Below are 16,603 nucleotides of genomic sequence, written 5' to 3' on the forward strand. Positions count from 1 at the left end.
ATGTCATCGAGCTTTCGGCGAATCTTCACCACGACTCCATAAATAGAAGTACCGGGGTCTGCACAGCCTTTCCATGCAATTCGTAACCAAAGTCTCCACCGAGTCTATTTGCGATAGACTTAGAGCCGAGGTAGTGCCGAATCTCGGCTTGCCGGCATGGTGGGGTTAGCGGCTATATACTCATCCGGCTCAACATCATCATGTTTGGGAACCTCCAGTCTCCGCTGCTGCCTGATCTTGGATACAAATTGCGCTTCGTTGGCACATTGTGATAAGATAATTCACATGTTAATTTATCAGAGCGTCTAGTATAGACTGGTAACGTTCCCTCAGTCTTCACTGTCACCGCGCCACTAACACACGACGCATAGTCCCTACGCCGAACATCTCAACCCCGCACAACCAGCAATCATGCCGCCACGTCTCCCTGAAGGAGGCAAAACCCTCGTCTACTTCACTGTAGATGGCCACGATGTCAAGCTTGACTACTACCTGCCACCCAATGCGAGCGGGAACCTCCCCGCCATCATCTACTACCACGGTGGCGGCATGACCGCCGGCTCCCGCCGGGGCATGGGATTCCCCCACTGGCTATACAGTACGTCCTCCCACCTAATACCCCAGATACCAAACCAGCCAAACAGAATGTCTAACACAGCAAACAGACCACTGCCAACAAAAGAACTACATCTTCATCTCCGCCGACTACCGTCTCTGCCACCCCACCACAGCGCTCGACCAGATTGAAGACGCGAAGGCCATGTTCCGCTTCTTAGCAGGAGACTTCCAGAACTCCCTCCCAGAAGGCACAACCCTCGACACCACCCGCATCGCCGTAACCGGCTTCTCAGCAGGCGGATACTCCGCCCGCGCTGCCTGCATCTACGCCACGCCCAAGCCCGCCGCCATGCTAACCGGCTTCGGCAGCGCCGGCGACTGGCTCCTCGATCACTGGACGACTGGCCGTCCTCCCACTTCCATTGCCAGCATGGTGAACTTGGACGAAGTTCCCAAGCTACTTGCCGATAAGACCGTCGTCAGCGATGACATGCCCGAAGACGGGGGAATGATGACGAACCGGTTTGCGCTGACGGTGCTGTGGGAATTGGATGGGACGTTCCTGGATGGATGTCTAGGACGGCCTGGGCTAGGCGCGGAATTGAATAAGTTGGAGTATGCGCAGCGCGCGGCTGCTATTCCGGAGGACTTGAAGCCGGCGTTTTTGCAGTTGCATGTGACTGAGGAGCATCCGCCTGCGGTGTTTGTGCATGGGACGGCGGACGATGTTGTCCCCGATAAAGAGAGTATTAATCATCATGAGCAGTTGAAGAAGTTGGGTGTTAAGACGGAACTTTTGCTTGTTGAGGGGGGTGCGCATGGACTGGTGGATTTCAGTCAGGGATTTCCGCCCAAGCCGGCTAAGGGGTCTGTGGAAGCGTATAATCGGGGGCTGGAGTTTATTGATGAGGTTTTTGGTCGAGTTTAGAGTTGCAGAGGTAGCAATGTGGCTCGTGAGGGCTACATGGATATAAATTATATGGTTCATATGTATGGCGTAGCGACACATTCACTCCTAGAGACATCCTAAAACGTTGGAAATGCGATCGTGTGTCGCATTCAGTGCGGGGTGCAGGTGGAGAACTGTGCAGGCTGAGGTGGAGAAGTGGTAAGCTTCCTGCAGCATCTCAGCCTTACTAGGGATATTGCGCCCTCCTGCAGTCTCCAAGAAAATGGTACAGATATAAGAAATTGGACGCTTGAATCGCCATCAAACCACCGTCTATGTTCGAACCGCTACCATAAGATCTCCAAACAACAACCAAGGACTATATACCCGGAATCTCCCATGCATATCACCACCCCCTACTGCACACCACCCACCATCTACATAGAACCCTTTTAAATCATCCACTCAGCCCACCAGCCAGTCTACCCCACATCCTACACACATATACATACCTAGGTAGTATGGCACCATGCCAAGCTCAATTCATCCCATCACCCCCATACTCTACCCTCCGATGAAGGAGGTAGTTCTCCTCCTTCAACCGATCAATTTCCCGCTCATACTCCTCCAAAGAATCCGCACTAGCGGATTCCAACTCCTCAATAATCTTAAACACGCGCCACAACCGCAAGACCACGACCAAGGAACCCAGTTCCTCAACCAACCCTCTCATGGCCACATCAATGGCGAAAGCAACAATGATCACCGCTGAATCGAAGATATGGAACTTGGATGAGAAGTAACTGCGATGGTATCGTTAGCTAGCTGCAATGCCTCATACCCCGAGAAACCCAACTACTCTAGCTCTGTGAAGTGACGAAATGGTAGGGAAAAGTATGGAAAAAGACCTACCTCATCCCAAAACTCCCCACAGCAACCACCAATTCAAGCATAAACAGACACGAAAACACCAACCCCGTAATACTCAGCGCCTCCTGAGCATCTTCCCACCCAGAAGGCACATGCTTGTACTTCTCCAGTTCGCAGACGTGAATTTCAATCAAGAAATCAGCAAAAACACAGGCAACATCTACAGAGACCAGGAAGAGGACGAGGTAGTGACCAAATCGGGAGGAGAGGTAGTTGCGGGCCGACCGGCGGCAGCGTGCAATGAGGGGCTCGGTGGACTGGGTGTTTTCATCGTCGTCGGGGAGATAGATTTGCCCTGGAGGGAGTGGTTGTGCTTCGGAGGCGAGGAGAGGGTCGCTTGGGGATCGCATGGTCTTTGTTTTTGTGGGGGTATTATCTTGTTGAAGATGGGTGAGGTTGAGAGGATAAAGAGAAGAATGAGAATGTTGTGATGGGGAGAGAGGTAGCTTGAACGGGTGGAGCGAACGGGTGGGCCGGGTAGATGAACTATCCAGACGGTCGCGTGGTGAGATGTTATTTGCTGCTCGGTTGGCTGGAGGAAAGCTTATCGTGCCCAAGATGCAGCGTGGTGCAGTTCTTGGCGTTACTTTTCAGGTGGTGAGTTTGGATGCCTGGACAGGTAGTAGAGTCCTTTGGTTTGATTTGAGACTACATTTTTAGAATTCTCCTTCCCCTTTCTGTTTGTCAAAATGCTCGAGAACTTGTGGTCAATCGACTCGATCAGACCCATATTTTCTTTTGTGAATGTAGAGTGACATGCTTGCTTTTGCTGAAATCTTTACTTTTTCGTACTTTTCTTTTTCCTTACGGGGTTTTCTCACCGTAGCCATCTACCATTTTGATGCCTTGTGTGCCTTATCTCCTAAAGCAGAAAGCTTCAGTCAGGTGGGGAAAAACAAACCCTTTCAATCAATTTCTATCAAGCTTGTCTGACATTTACTATCCATACCCTTCAGACTACCTGAAAAGTGAAGATTGAATACATCATGCATTATCCTCAATTCCCATTCTCCCTCGCCTTCAACTCCCCACGCACCTTAGGCAGCACATACCGCCCATAATCAATCGCATCGTTGAGATTATCATACCCACGAATCGAGATCAATTCCGCACCCAAATCTACATAATCCAAAATCGAATCCGAGATAGTCTGCAGCGATCCGACCAAAGCTGTGGAAGCTCCGCGCGCATTCGTCGCCGTGACAGTGGGATACCAGAGCGCGCGGTCCTGGACCTCCCCACGCGCCGCGATATCCAACAGTCGCTGGGACCCAACATTCTGCGGCGGCGGAGCATTGGGTGGAGCCTTGCCCTGTCCGTTCGCGCGATGCTCCTTCAGCTTATCGAGCGTCTGATACGCCTTGGCCCAGGCCAGCTCATCCGTCTCGGCAATAATAGGACGGAAAGTCACCCAGATACGGGGGCGATCGTTTGGTGCACGGCCAGCGCGCTCAGCCTCGGCATAAATCCGATCGATCTGTTCCTTGGTTTCCTTGAGCGGTTCGCCCCAGAGACCGAAGATGTCGGCTAGTGAGCCGCCTACGCGATAGGCTTCATCGGAGGAGCCACCCACCGAGACGGGGATGGTCCCATTGGGGTTGGCAGGACGGACACGGTTGCTGAATTGCTTGAAGGTGTAGTATTCGCTCTCCCAGTCGAACGGCTCATCGGATTCCCAGGCGCGGCGGAGAATGCGGATGTATTCTTCTAGTCGGGCGTAGCGTTGGGACTTGGTGAGGAAGTCACCTTCTTTAGCTTGCTCGGCATCGCTGCCGCCGGCGATAAGGTGGACTACGGCGCGTCCTCGACTGAGCTGGTCTAGGGTAGCGAGGGCTTTGGCGGCGACGGTCGGGTAGAGGGTGTTGGGGCGGAGGGCGATGATGATCTTGAGGTTCTTGGTCACCGACGCAATGGTGGCTCCGACGGTAAAGGGGTCGAAATAAGACGAATCGTATGGCACGAGGGTATAGTTGAAGCCATAATCGTCTAGGGATCGCGCATATCGGACGAGGTAGTCGGGGTCGATAGAGGCGTTGGGGATAGGCGCGACCTCAGTCGAGGCGTTGGGGAAGGTAAGGCTGATGAATTCAGTAGGCATGGTGAAAGATGATCTATACTCTATGCAATGACACATGGCAGCACTGATCAGGATGAGCATAGCATTTATAATCTTCGGAGGGGATGTACTTCCTAACCTGAACCCCGCAGGGATGCGCTGCGGTGCACTGAGATGACGCGAGACACTAGGCGATCACGCCTTACATGGCCGATAACGGTCGGCAATTTCACACATCCGAATGGACAGATGGGGTTGTAGAAGTCGTCATTCTGGGATGGCATTATGCAACGCAGGATAGATGATTGACACCATTTGGCAGGCTCTTCTGACTGGACGTGCTGTGAGGGATCGGGCCATCGGCGCGCACATACATCCCCTATCGAAAGTCTAAGCTCGACAATCAAATGTTTATTAAGCCACACCACTAAGCGTTCTTGGCTGGTTCTATCTGATCTCGGAAATACCGGACGCTGTGTTATGTTTTACTGATTATAAATAATCCCTCGATGTTGATGCGTGAGTAATGCTTACAATTTTCACCATCAGCAGGTGCTGTGCAGGATAGTGGCCAATCACGCAATCATCATAGGGAAAGAGTATACATCTTTGTTTACTCGAGGTGACTATCTACGTCCCTTACCGGGATTTACGCTTGTGGATCATATCTGTTCGAGGTCATGGCCGTATGAATAGCTCAGCTGCACCGGGTATGAAGCATACATCATCGATCGGAAGCCAGAGGATATTAAGGCTTCTATGCAGATGCAATGGTGATTGGTTACTACTAAAGGTGAGGTGTCGTATATATGAGTTTCTATAGCAGCTTAGCCACACTGATGTTAGAAACTGAGTTAATATTGAGTCTAAGTGAAAAAAAAAAAAAAAAAAAAAAAAAAAAAAAAAAAAAAAAAAGAAGAGAAAGAAAGAAAGAAAGAAAAGGAAAAGATATCGAAATCGATATCAAAATCAAAAACCGAAGACAATAACTTCCTCAGCACCACATATGGGAAGACCGTCCTTACAATGTGACTGCATCTAGACCCAATATAGACGATTCTTACGGGTAGTCTCTGTTTGATAGTTTTGTTCAGTGAAATTTGTTGTCCTGACTCAATCAAAGTTTCCCGACGCACAATCTCATCTTCCCTTCAAATACTCGCATTTCTTCCGTAGATTAGTTCTCCTCTAATTTGATACATAGAAGTTCCGGTAAACATCATGCCATCGGATAGCAACACTGGAGCTTCTACCTCTCACGAACATGATGGAAATGGCCGTCGAAGCGGTCGCAGTAGTGACCGTGACCGTGGCGGACGCGGTGGCTGGAGGCCCAGAAGAGTATGTGTTATATCTTATCAAAATGAAAATCATACATTCCAGTCTTATATCAGTATGCTAACAAGGCTTGAGTGCAGTGCCGGTTCTGTGGCCGCAGGGGCCATTTGATCGCGAACTGCTACTTATACCGCGGGATAGAAATACTGGTATGTTTCATCCATATTACCTTTTACTATAATTCTGTGGAGTTTACCAAGCTCACTTCTTACAAGGAGCCAGACGCGTTGCGGTTAGCTAAATAGGAAAGGAAAACATATAGTACAAGAAATTAACTTGTACGATTAGATCGAATGGCGACAGAGACTTCAGCGCCGCCACTACCGTGTTAGTACTCTGCATTTCGATACATTGAATAGCACTAGACTGTTTATTGTTACGGCAGCACCGCCAGCAGTATCAGGGCCAGGGTCAGCATTACCAAGACCACCGTCGTCAAGATCACCACAACCACAACCAGCAGCATCAACACCACCAGCAGCAAGCCCAACAGCAGCAAGCCCAACAGCAGCAAGCCCAACAGCAGCAAGCCCAACAGCAGCAAGCCCAACAGCAGCAAGCCCAACAGCAAGCGCAGGAGCATTCAGAACTGCAAGAACAGCAGGAACAACAGCAGGAACAGAAAGGACAGTAGAAAAGGACATCCAGGGATATGTGTACTCGATGCAACGGCCATAGTGCTATTGTATACCTATCAAAGATGACATGTGCGTACGGATAACATATCACTTCTTCTCAATGGTCCCATTTCGAAACTATACTTAGAACACTCCTCCACATACAAGGGTCGCAATTTCCAGGGCACGACTCAACGACGATAAAAGAACATAAAGAAAAATAAGCAAGGTCCGTTATCGAAGTCGTCTGGAAATGAAAGATGATGGGAGAGCGTCAAATTGACCAGACGAGAGCATAAGAATATGCAGACAATCTACCACATTGCTAGATTCGACCTATGAACAGGACTGTGCAGTAGTTAATTCCGGTCATATCTGATTCTCTTCCTGAGGCGGACGCCACAGGCAGGTAGGGAGCAGTAATTGTCTGTAGCATCAAGATAGTGGATGGAACAGCTAGTACCTTATATCGGGACCGAGATCGGCTAGAAAACATGAATATGAATGGATTCAAATTGCAATACACAAGCATGATGGATCATAGGGCGAGATCGTTATCGAGACACCTTCCTAACCATTATTTCTTCTGGTTATTGTTAGTGGTGGTGGTGGATAGTGCGACTGATGGTGGAGATTGAGTATTCTTAGGGAAGTACCATAAATCTACACTATTAAGGCTGTTTCTTTTCTGTGACAGCTTTGACAGGTGTAAGTGGGATCTGGGGAAGTCGGTCAGGGGGGTATGTTCAGTAGAGACGTGAGGGGTGTTGCGCTGGTCCCGAAATAGCAATGATCGCCTGCGTGCGGGGAACACATCCCTCCGCATGTTTGTTTGTTCTTTCTTTCTTCCTACCACAAAATCTTCGTTGGTAGTCAATTTTCCGGGATTTAGGAAGAACATCAACTGATATTGTGACATAACAAGGGGCATATCATTACTTAACATGTTCAAAGGTGGTGAAGGTTGAAGATAAGTTGGGATGGTCCTGCTTATCGCTCTCGGATCTCGGCCTATCTCCATCTGCAAGGGCGCACGGCCTGAACATTCATCGCCAAGGAGGGGCGCCATCCCCTCTTTTAAAACCCCATTCCCACGCTCTTTCTTCACCAATATACACTCTCATCACTCACCCTCCCGCTACTCACCTCCCCTCTGAAACGAAAATCATGTATACTCCCCGAATCGGCGACCGGCTCTCGAGCCTGGATACCCCCTCAATGATCGTCGATCTCGACTTGATGGAATCCAACATCCAGAAACTCTTCTCCGCCCTCCTCCCCACAGGACTGAACATTCGTCCGCACCTCAAAACCACCAAGTGTGCTGCCCTAGCAAAGAGGCTCGTCGCCGCGGGTGCCAAAGGCTGCTGCGTTGCTAAGGTCTCAGAAGCCGAGGCCATCACAGCCGCCGGGTTCGATGACATTCTGATTACATGCGAGATTATCGGCGCTCCGAAAGTCCAGCGACTCGTTGAATTGGTGAAGAAACACCCGGGGCGACTGCGTACCGTGGTTGATAGTGAAGTCGGGGCTACGGCCATTAATGAGGCATTGGAGCGGGAAGGAATAACGACGCCCTTGGCGGTGCTGATTGATTTGGATGTGGGGCTGCACCGTACGGGCGTGGCTGATGCGAAGGCGGCATTGGCCCTGGCGAGACATCTGGCTGGGCTGAAGCATTTGAGGTTGATCGGAGTGCAGGGGTATGAGGGACATGTGCAGCATATGCATAGTTATGAGGAAAGACGACAGGAATGTTTGGCATCAATGAAGATATTGACGGAAACGGCGGAGGCGCTGCGCAAGGAAGGCTTCCAGATCGATGTGGTTACTGGAGGTGGGACGGGAACGGTGGAGTTCTGTGCCTCTGTGCCCGGGGTGACGGAGTTGCAGCCGGGGTCGTTCATATTTATGGACACAGATTACCGGAATGCGATTGGAAGGGGGTATTCGAACAGTTTGACGTTACTGTCGACGGTTGTCAGTCGGCAAGGGGAAAGACAGGTTACGATTGATGCTGGATTGAAGTCGTTGACTACGGATAGTGGGTTGGCAGAGTGCAAGGATTCCAGATATACTCATCAGAATTTGGGTGATGAGCATGGTGCGCTGAGTTGGGACGAGGGGACTCCGGATCTGAGAGTTGGGGATAGGGTGGAGATGGTCCCGAGTCACATTGATCCGACCATCAATTTGCATGACTTCTATTATGCTCATCGGGGTGGAGTCATTGAGGAGATCTGGTCCGTGGATGCTAGAGGGAAGGTTCAATAGATAGCGTTCTTGGTATAGATTCTACTACCGACCGAATACAATTCTTCAATTGAGTACCTCTGCATGTCGCATCGTAATTCTATCGAGTACACTTCCAGGTTGAGATTAAGAGTAAGTATGAATGAATCGGGGTTGTATGTGCCGATTGCGTTAAAAAGCACAGACTTGCTACCGTAGTTGGCCCGCCACAGAGTCTTTCATTTAGTGCAGCATAGTGGAATTTAATCTGGCAGTAGAACAGATCACTAACTCAAAGAGAGCCGCTTTTTCGTAGAGAAAACCATGGATCTCGCAATAATGTGCCTGCATGCCAAGAACAATACATGCAACCGATTCAGAAGTGGATATCCGTCAGGCTCACGTTGAATCAGAGAAAGATATCAATAGTAGAGCTCGAGGTGTGTCTTTAGAGTATAGTTAAGATACTGGCTGATAATTTAACATTCCTTTTAGGACATGCTTTTGATCAATGCGGAGAATGGGAAATACAATGAAGGTATTTCCTTGGAATCGAAGTGGGTCTTATCTTTCTTCCAGCTGTTGCAATACCATCCATTTCAGCCCCCACTACTAAAAGTGGATTTGGTAACCAGAACATGAACCATTACCAATGTTATCTCTTCCCCAGTAGATAACTCTTATCATTCATTACCAGTATATGCAATCAAGCTGACTTGCTCGGGGCATAGAGTGACTGACTCATACGGTTCTCATTCTTCCACTTTAATCCATGTCTTCTGCGGACATGTGAGACTTCGGCAGCCACCGCCCTGATATTCCTTGATTTGACGGAGTTGACCGATAGCTGGTGACTACTACCGATGCAAGTAGGAGCTCAGACCCTTGATCAACCACTGGCCTTTGCAATGGATCTTGTGGGGAAGACCATCGAGACCCTGAACGGTCCTGCGGATGGGGCTCTCACTTCCCGTCTCCCGTTTTCCGCCATGTAGATCCTTCCTCCCCGTGAGAATTAGTTAACAAAAATTAAGTCGTCTCCTCCAGGCACACGGGGAGCGGCGACCGCCGACAGCCTCAGATCTAACAGTTAAGTGCTTGATTATGCTTGATTACTCGATTCTTCACGGAAGGCGTGCGGGGTGGACCAGAGGGCACAGTCAGATGTCAGATCCTGGCCCACTGCTTCCGCTGTGGATCATGCCGAAACAGCCAGGGCGTCCACTAGACATGGGTCGGTGGAGAGCTGCACCGAGTGCCCTCATGATCAGACTTCAGGGCTCTTCTGGACCAATGTTAAAATGTTTTTTGGGGATACACTTCGCGTGCAGGCCGCAGACACTTCATACCAGCACTTTTGACTTGTTTTGAAAGACACCAACACACACCTTTCACGGTTTTGTTGATTATGCATTCATGCCGAGTTGAAGGATTCGATCGTCGGGCCTGACCCCGAGAACGGCCTAGCAGGGTTACATTGTGTGTCTAGCCTCATATAAACTGGCGGACGGCATGAAGACTAACAGAGCGGCCCCCATTCATTCCTTCGCATCCTTCAGTCTTTCCGCTGATGGCTCTCACCCAGCCCATTCAAGTCATCTCCGACTCTCAACTAAATGCATTGAACAACAAGTGGCGAGCCAAATTCGTGTGCGAAACCCAATTCCTGTTTGCAAGTTCACGCTATTCCTAGGACGTTGGTCTCCGCGTCCGTCATCATAGTAGGATACGAATGAGCATCCTTCCTCACAGCTGAGCGGCTCAACAATGATGCCAAAGGATTATTCGCACGGTCGTATTCGAAACAGTGGCCCGTTCAGCTCGATTTCCAGACCGGAACCTGATTCTGGATTCGTTGAATATCAGTGGCAATGCGCATTAGCGCCTGCGTAAATTCGTCAGATAATTCGGCATTTGCAAAGGATGACTTTGAAGAGACCAGACCTCTCGTATGGTGACGGTGCTGCTGATGTACTTTTGTAAGTGCACTTGAGGTGCATCATGAGGCTTCATCTGGGGCCAAATATCACATCGGTGGAGGTATAAAGGGGATGGGAAATCCACGGCATACAGCCCCTCATGCCAGGCCGTTAAGTCACTTTGATATTCTCACTTAGAAATCCGAAAAGCATCGTTCATCATCATTATTTCACCATGACTATTGAAACGTATCAATTTGGCGCCTTCAAGTCGCAGAGGACGGATGTTCTTATTGTTGGCGCTGGTCCCGCTGGATGCATGGCCGCGGCAACGTTGCAAAGATACGGCATCGATTTTTGCCTGATTGACAAAAGGGCCACGAGAACACAAACTGGGCATGCAAGTGGTACGCCAATAAATTTCCCTCTTGTTGAGTTGACGAGAAAGCTGATCATACCACCAAGCATTCCAACCTCGAACCCAAGAAATCCTGCAGACGATGAATCTACTTCATGATCTTGACAAGAGAGGACATCGTCTTACCGAAACTTCTTTTTGGATGCGTGATAGCACGGGCGCCCTAGTCAGTAACTTCACCGGCGCTGAGGTGGTCCATGGTAAGTTCTTCCGCAGACGATGAGGCGATTATGTGAAATCCGACACAGCTGACTTTTCAAAAGCCACGCCGTACCAGTACCTTTTTAATACCGACCAAGGCATGACGGAAGATGTATTTGAACAGTACTTGAGCACCAAGGGGCACAAGGTCCAGCGATTCATGGAACTTGTTCATTATGAACACAGCCCAGAGTCCGAATGGCCACTCACAGCGTACATCAAAAACAATGCTAGCGGGGCCATCGAAGCATGGCAGACGAAGTACATCTTAGGTACCGATGGGGCGCGAAGCGCTACACGCCGAGCTACCGGTGTGCAATCATCCTCGCAAGGCGGCGAGGACGTTTGGGCTGTCGCGGACGTTTATGTTGATACGAACTTTCCCGATTACAGAAGACGTTGTGCCATCCGAACTCCAGATGGTGGTTGCATGTTGATCCCCCGCAAGGATGAGGGGCTCCGGATTTTCCTGCAGGTGGATGAGAAAAGTCAGGAGCACCTCAATGCAAACGGAGATTCAGCACAAGATGCCCTTACTGGAAGCAGTGCTTTCAAACTCACCCAGACCGTCCAGTCCCACATCAGCAAGGTCATTCATCCTTACAAGATGAATATCACCGACATTGTTTGGATTAGCCAGTACCGTGTTGCGCAGCGAGTTGTCCATAATTTCAGTGATCCGACCAAGCGAGTTTTCCTCCTTGGAGATGCATGTCACACACATAGTCCTAAGGCAGGACAAGGAATGAACGTCAGCATTTCAGACGCATACAACCTCACATGGAAGCTGGCACTGGTCATGAAAGGTGTTGCAAAGGCATCTTTGCTTGAGACGTACGAACAAGAAAGACTTTGGGTTGCCCAACAGCTTATTGAATTCGACGCCTTGTTTGCCCGTCAATTTGGACAAAAGGATAAATTTGACAGTCAGAACCTCCGTGAGACATGGGAAATGGGACATGGCTTCACAAGCGGGTGTGGGTATGAGTACCCTCCAAACTTACTTGTTAACCGCGATGTCCGGATTTCCATCAACAATGAAGCAGTGGAGCCGCTCACGCCGGGCAAGCGTCTCTTACCTATCGATCTGATCCGACACATCGACGGCAATCATGTTCGCATGCTCGACATCATGCCATCCAACGGCAGATTCCATCTCTTCATTTTTGCCGGCAATGACCTAGCTTCGCCTACCCTACAGAATCTTGGAAATGCTTTGGACTCACCTCATTCGCCAATGAGTCTCTTCAATCTTCTGCCACTGGAACTTATGCAACGTTTCCGTCATGAGGACATCACAACGGACTCAGTTCCATTCACCAACAAGGCATATGTTCTTGATCTTTTCCTGATTCATTCACAGAATCACCTGGATATTCAACTGGGAGATATCCCTGCTCCATTCTCCTCAAAATGGCCCATGAACGTATATTCTGACTTTTCTGGAGCTGCAAAAAGCCAGCTCGGTGTCTCTGGCGACTCCGGTGCTTTGGTGGTGGTGAGACCAGATGGCTATATTGGACTTGTCACTGGCTTGGACAATGTTGAAGATGTGACGTCTTATTTCGATGGCTTCATGCACCGGCGCATTTAGTGATGACGAGAAACCGCTGAAAGGGCAAAACGAGCACTGTAAGATGCCGGCAACGGCCAGCTAAATATCCTACAACACAGGTTCAATATCATAGCCTTCTATGGATTGATTGTTGCTTAGTATCGAATTTCAGTGTAAATAATTGTGTTCTCATGGCGTAACTCACAAAGCCCGGGCGTTTATCCGATCTCTGACAAATGGAGAAAAGGTTGTCTGCATTTGCTCGATATTTATGGATATAAGACCACCTGTCTCGAGAGAAGACGCACTATAGTCATTGAGAGAATGACATCTATCATACATCTTCAAAATGGCGCATCACGTTACACCGCTATCAGTACCCCTGTATATTGCCTTATCCGACAGTCTGAAGCTTATCCATGGAAGAGATAGCGGCACCATCCGTGAGTTCAGGCCTCTCCGGACGTCGGAGGTGCCCGACTGCAGCACAGACAGCAAGGAGGTGCCTGAGTGATATATCAACAACTGAGATCGCGTGTCTCGAACCATACCATCTCGTCTTGGAACAAGTATCTTTGTTAATAACTAAACCTTCAACATGTACGGCCTATCCGATGCACAATATGGCAAAGACAACGTTCGATTATACAAGGTCCACCGTGATGCAGGAACGGGTGTGCAAACTGTGTACGAACTGACAGTCTGCGTCTTGCTGGAGGGAGACATTGAATCTTCGTGAGACACTCGTCACGACATTTCACAATATAAAAAAATTTCAACTAACAATCAAGCAATAAGTTACACCAAGGAAGATAACAGCGTCCTTGTAACTACAGACGCAATCAAAAACACATGTTACATCGTTGCCAAACATAACCCCGTCCACCCTCCGGAACTATACGGCTCGATCCTCGGAAAACACTTTATCACCCAATACAACCACATCCACACAGCCCACATCGACATTATCTGCCATACCTGGGAACGAATGACCATCGAGAACGAGCCACACCCGCATTCATTCTTCCAGGATGGGAGCGTCAAACGACAGATCCGCGTGGATGTTTCCAAAGCTTCAGGCATCGATATCACGTCAGCTATATTTGGCCTCAGTGTATTGAAGAGTACCAGGTCTGAGTTCTGGGGATACATCAAAGATGAATACACGACATTGCCTGAGACGTGGGACCGCATTCTGAGCAGTGACGTGGATATCAAGTGGAAATGGAAGCACTTCGAAGATGTTGCGGACGTTAAAGCGAATGTCTCGCATTTCGTTGAGGCGTTTGTAAAGGCGAGAGACGCATCCTTCAAGGCGTTCGCGGAAGATAATAGCATGAGCGCGCAGGCGACACTGTACAAGATGGCTGAGAGGTTCTTGGACTGTGTTCCTGTGGCTGATGCTGTGGAGTATTCATGGCCTAATAAACACTATGTGGAGATAGGTAAGCTTCCGTAATGTTTCAGCGTCATGACTGCATACTGATTCCTTCTGGCATACTAACATTGACTGTTGATAGACTTGAGCTGGCACAAGGGCATTCGGAACACAGACAAAGACGCAGAGGTGTATTTGCCGCAATCGGCACCAAATGGCCTTATCAAGGGGACATTAACCCGTTATACTCTCGATAAGAGCAGATCTGCGAAGCTTTGATCAGCTTTAAGGAAGATATGTTACAGAACAGCCCTTAGCCCGCGCCGGTGTACCAGAAGCCTTCTTATACGACATAACACAGCACTATACTTTCAAAGCAGCCTCTCGGATGCATCAGATAAATATTGTTGCATACTTTAAAAAAGCACATACGACCATAGGGTGTGGAAAACAGGGCTTCCCGTCCGCTCAGCCGTACTTAAGCCACACGCCGGGAGGTTAGTAGTTGGGTGGGTGACCACCAGCGAATCCCTTCTGTTGTATGTTTTTTCGCTTTTTGTGTTTTATTTCTTTGTCTAGAATTGCTTGCTTCTCTCGGGTGGCTTTTTGATGTACGGAACATCTATGAGTCTACATTATGTATGGTGTGGGGCGAACTAGCTCACCAATGCGTCCTACCCGATGAGATAAACAGGCTTTGCCCGCATCGGGAACAATCTACTTCGGTTTCTTTAGTTTCGAGAATAAATCTTTGCAGTCTCTTGCAATTCAGTAGTCCCCTTCTAAGGGAACTCTTGGAGCAGTACTCAGTTTTGATCTAGAATTACATCCAGGAAGGCAGTGTCACGCCAAGAAGACATCCATCACACCTTGGGGCAACCGTAGTACGCGCATGTCCGTGAACGCAACGAAACAATGTGAGTCATGATCTTGATGTAATGATTGGGGTGTAGGGTTGAAGGCAGTTAGCACTAACTCCCCAGTAATATGAAATGCTATAATTTCGTCATTGGCCGGGTGCTGTGACCGGTAATTGCTACTAAGACGGAAAAAAAGCAGAGAATTTGCAAAGTTTTCCTATTTGGGGATATTCTTACTGATGTCTGGAATGGCTGGGTGTCTAAGTGGACCTCTCTTTGGCTTTGGAGAGTATGTAACGAACGCAAGTGGAGGAACTCGGGGAAACACTGTTATGATACCGCATGCAGACTGTACTGTTGCAGCATCTGTCCTGGGTAGGCAATAGATGAACCGATGCTTTGATTGTTAGTATTACGTCCGGAATATCCAGTTTAGTGCATTTAGTGGTCAAAAAGTCTGTAGAAACGGAAAATGGGCAGGCATGTCCCTTTTCCCCAGAGTATGATAGCATATAATCATATAGCATCATCAGTCCCTCATTTTCCTGTTTATTATACGATATCCTCACATGTGATTCTGTTTGCGGCAAACGCACAAATGCCCTTGGCCATCGCAAACTGTAGCGGCACATTCGTCGCAAGTACCAGGCATTCTCTGAGATCTCCTGACCATGTTCTTCCGAAGGATAGTCGAATGCTATGACATAGCTGATGCTACATACTTGGAGTCATGATATCAAATGCTAGATGGTAGTATTCATGTTCGCAAAAACCTTGAGGGTTTGCTATACCTTTTCGGTCACTATGTGAATAGGAATGTGCAGTCAACCTATTGCGAGATAGGCTGGGCAATGTCCTGGCCACTGACGGAAGCGTAGCCTGCAGCTCCCTAGCCGAATATAGTAGGCCCAAATGAGGGAGAACATAAATTCAGTGACATGCTTCCACCGATCAGGCATCCATCGTCTTCATGTTGCTGGCATTACCAGCACCGATAACCCTGTCTCTCAAGAAAGGGATGTCTAGGTGATGAAATAGTGAAAAACTCCTTGAAACCTACGCTCCTCTGTATTACAGCTAATAGAAGTCCTGTTTCTGTTGAGTTTACCTGGCTTCTACCTTGCCTAGACATTCGCCTTTGAGGGCAGGAATTCCATATACGTGTAATAAAACGGCGGTTCATTAATACAAAGCTCGTTATTTTCAAACGTGAAAAATTACCACGGTACTCGGATCGGTAACCGACCGGAATTTGACGCTAAGAAATGATCAAACCTTATCGTCGAGGAGACAGGCGGGGCCCCAAACCCCCCAAGAACCCCCTTGCGTTGCCAGTTACGGACTAGGTAAGTGATAGACAAGTCATATCAATCAGAATTCGCACTAACCACTGCTTACTTAGGGTTCATTCCAACTACTTCGAATCTCGTGCCTGGCATGATGGCGCCCTTGGCTTCTTCTTTTTCTTGGTGGCTTGGAGGGGTTGGTGGCAATGCCTGCCATGATTCGAAGGGTTTGAGGGCTTTGTTATCTGTGCAATGGATACAGCAAGGCTTTCCAGTTTCATTCCCCTGTGAGTGAGCCTTTGTTGAATTTTTTTTTTTTTTTTTTTTTTTTTTTTTTTTTTTTTTTTTTTTTTTTTTTTTTTTTTT

At 48.6% G+C, this 16,603-nt stretch overlaps 8 protein-coding genes across 8 annotated transcripts; 6 read left to right on the forward strand and 2 right to left on the reverse strand.

Annotated features, from left to right (window-relative positions):
- Positions 1-229: 229 nt before the first annotated feature.
- BO85DRAFT_427556 (alpha/beta-hydrolase) lies at positions 230-1,534 on the forward strand. Its single transcript, XM_025658160.1, has 3 exons — positions 230-318; positions 372-598; positions 666-1,534. Exons 2-3 carry the CDS (start codon positions 412-414, stop codon positions 1,484-1,486), a joined length of 1,008 nt encoding a protein of 335 aa, XP_025512424.1. The 5' UTR covers positions 230-318; positions 372-411; the 3' UTR covers positions 1,487-1,534.
- Positions 1,535-1,540: 6 nt separating this feature from the next.
- On the reverse strand, positions 1,541-3,004 carry BO85DRAFT_403936 (uncharacterized protein). Its single transcript, XM_025657255.1, has 2 exons — positions 2,360-3,004; positions 1,541-2,250 (listed from the first exon to the last, which is right to left on the reverse strand). Exons 1-2 carry the CDS (start codon positions 2,725-2,727, stop codon positions 1,986-1,988), a joined length of 633 nt encoding a protein of 210 aa, XP_025512425.1. The 5' UTR covers positions 2,728-3,004; the 3' UTR covers positions 1,541-1,985.
- A 370-nt stretch (positions 3,005-3,374) lies between these two features.
- BO85DRAFT_462177 (LLM class flavin-dependent oxidoreductase) lies at positions 3,375-4,475 on the reverse strand (the record flags this gene model as incomplete). The annotated part of the gene is made up of 1 exon (XM_025661830.1): positions 3,375-4,475. One exon carries the CDS (start codon positions 4,473-4,475, stop codon positions 3,375-3,377), a length of 1,101 nt encoding a protein of 366 aa, XP_025512426.1.
- A 1,179-nt stretch (positions 4,476-5,654) lies between these two features.
- On the forward strand, positions 5,655-6,405 carry BO85DRAFT_441448 (uncharacterized protein; the record flags this gene model as incomplete). The annotated part of the gene is made up of 5 exons (XM_025658806.1): positions 5,655-5,774; positions 5,817-5,826; positions 5,913-5,920; positions 6,060-6,098; positions 6,157-6,405. 5 exons carry the CDS (start codon positions 5,655-5,657, stop codon positions 6,403-6,405), a joined length of 426 nt encoding a protein of 141 aa, XP_025512427.1.
- Positions 6,406-7,260: 855 nt separating this feature from the next.
- BO85DRAFT_522866 (DSD1 family PLP-dependent enzyme) lies at positions 7,261-8,725 on the forward strand. Its single transcript, XM_025665303.1, has one exon. The coding sequence runs from the start codon at positions 7,556-7,558 to the stop codon at positions 8,660-8,662; it is 1,107 nt and encodes a 368-aa protein (XP_025512428.1). The 5' UTR covers positions 7,261-7,555; the 3' UTR covers positions 8,663-8,725.
- Positions 8,726-9,528: 803 nt separating this feature from the next.
- BO85DRAFT_471225 (uncharacterized protein) lies at positions 9,529-10,799 on the forward strand (the record flags this gene model as incomplete). Its single annotated transcript, XM_025662458.1, has 6 exons — positions 9,529-9,611; positions 9,655-9,762; positions 9,837-9,915; positions 10,091-10,341; positions 10,429-10,509; positions 10,556-10,799. The coding sequence occupies 6 exons, from the start codon at positions 9,529-9,531 to the stop codon at positions 10,611-10,613; spliced, it is 660 nt and encodes a 219-aa protein (XP_025512429.1). The 3' UTR covers positions 10,614-10,799.
- On the forward strand, positions 10,384-13,048 carry BO85DRAFT_500550 (FAD binding domain-containing protein). The gene is made up of 3 exons (XM_025664130.1): positions 10,384-10,946; positions 11,005-11,157; positions 11,221-13,048. Exons 1-3 carry the CDS (start codon positions 10,775-10,777, stop codon positions 12,750-12,752), a joined length of 1,857 nt encoding a protein of 618 aa, XP_025512430.1. The 5' UTR covers positions 10,384-10,774; the 3' UTR covers positions 12,753-13,048.
- Positions 13,049-13,245: 197 nt separating this feature from the next.
- On the forward strand, positions 13,246-14,852 carry BO85DRAFT_471227 (urate oxidase). Its single transcript, XM_025662459.1, has 3 exons — positions 13,246-13,448; positions 13,512-14,158; positions 14,234-14,852. The coding sequence occupies exons 1-3, from the start codon at positions 13,312-13,314 to the stop codon at positions 14,368-14,370; spliced, it is 921 nt and encodes a 306-aa protein (XP_025512431.1). The 5' UTR covers positions 13,246-13,311; the 3' UTR covers positions 14,371-14,852.
- Positions 14,853-16,603: the final 1,751 nt, after the last annotated feature.

This window comes from Aspergillus piperis (genome assembly GCF_003184755.1).
Source record: "Aspergillus piperis CBS 112811 unplaced genomic scaffold BO85scaffold_19, whole genome shotgun sequence".
NCBI classification, from domain to species: Eukaryota; Fungi; Ascomycota; class Eurotiomycetes; order Eurotiales; family Aspergillaceae; genus Aspergillus; species Aspergillus piperis.

Excerpts from the sequence above, each read along its gene's own strand:
- BO85DRAFT_427556 (XM_025658160.1), top strand. The coding sequence starts at position 412 with ATGCCGCCACGTCTCCCTGAAGGAGGCAAAACCCTCGTCTACTTCACT. Across the intron at positions 599-665 it reads ATTCCCCCACTGGCTATACA|ACCACTGCCAACAAAAGAAC; the intron begins GTACGTCCTCCC and ends CACAGCAAACAG.
- BO85DRAFT_403936 (XM_025657255.1), bottom strand. The coding sequence starts at position 2,727 with ATGCGATCCCCAAGCGACCCTCTCCTCGCCTCCGAAGCACAACCACTC. Across the intron at positions 2,251-2,359 it reads GTGGGGAGTTTTGGGATGAG|TTACTTCTCATCCAAGTTCC; the intron begins GTAGGTCTTTTT and ends ATACCATCGCAG.
- BO85DRAFT_522866 (XM_025665303.1), top strand. The coding sequence starts at position 7,556 with ATGTATACTCCCCGAATCGGCGACCGGCTCTCGAGCCTGGATACCCCC.
- BO85DRAFT_500550 (XM_025664130.1), top strand. The coding sequence starts at position 10,775 with ATGACTATTGAAACGTATCAATTTGGCGCCTTCAAGTCGCAGAGGACG. Across the intron at positions 10,947-11,004 it reads ACAAACTGGGCATGCAAGTG|CATTCCAACCTCGAACCCAA; the intron begins GTACGCCAATAA and ends CATACCACCAAG. Across the intron at positions 11,158-11,220 it reads CGGCGCTGAGGTGGTCCATG|CCACGCCGTACCAGTACCTT; the intron begins GTAAGTTCTTCC and ends ACTTTTCAAAAG.
- BO85DRAFT_471227 (XM_025662459.1), top strand. The coding sequence starts at position 13,312 with ATGTACGGCCTATCCGATGCACAATATGGCAAAGACAACGTTCGATTA. Across the intron at positions 13,449-13,511 it reads GAGGGAGACATTGAATCTTC|TTACACCAAGGAAGATAACA; the intron begins GTGAGACACTCG and ends TCAAGCAATAAG. Across the intron at positions 14,159-14,233 it reads TAAACACTATGTGGAGATAG|ACTTGAGCTGGCACAAGGGC; the intron begins GTAAGCTTCCGT and ends GACTGTTGATAG.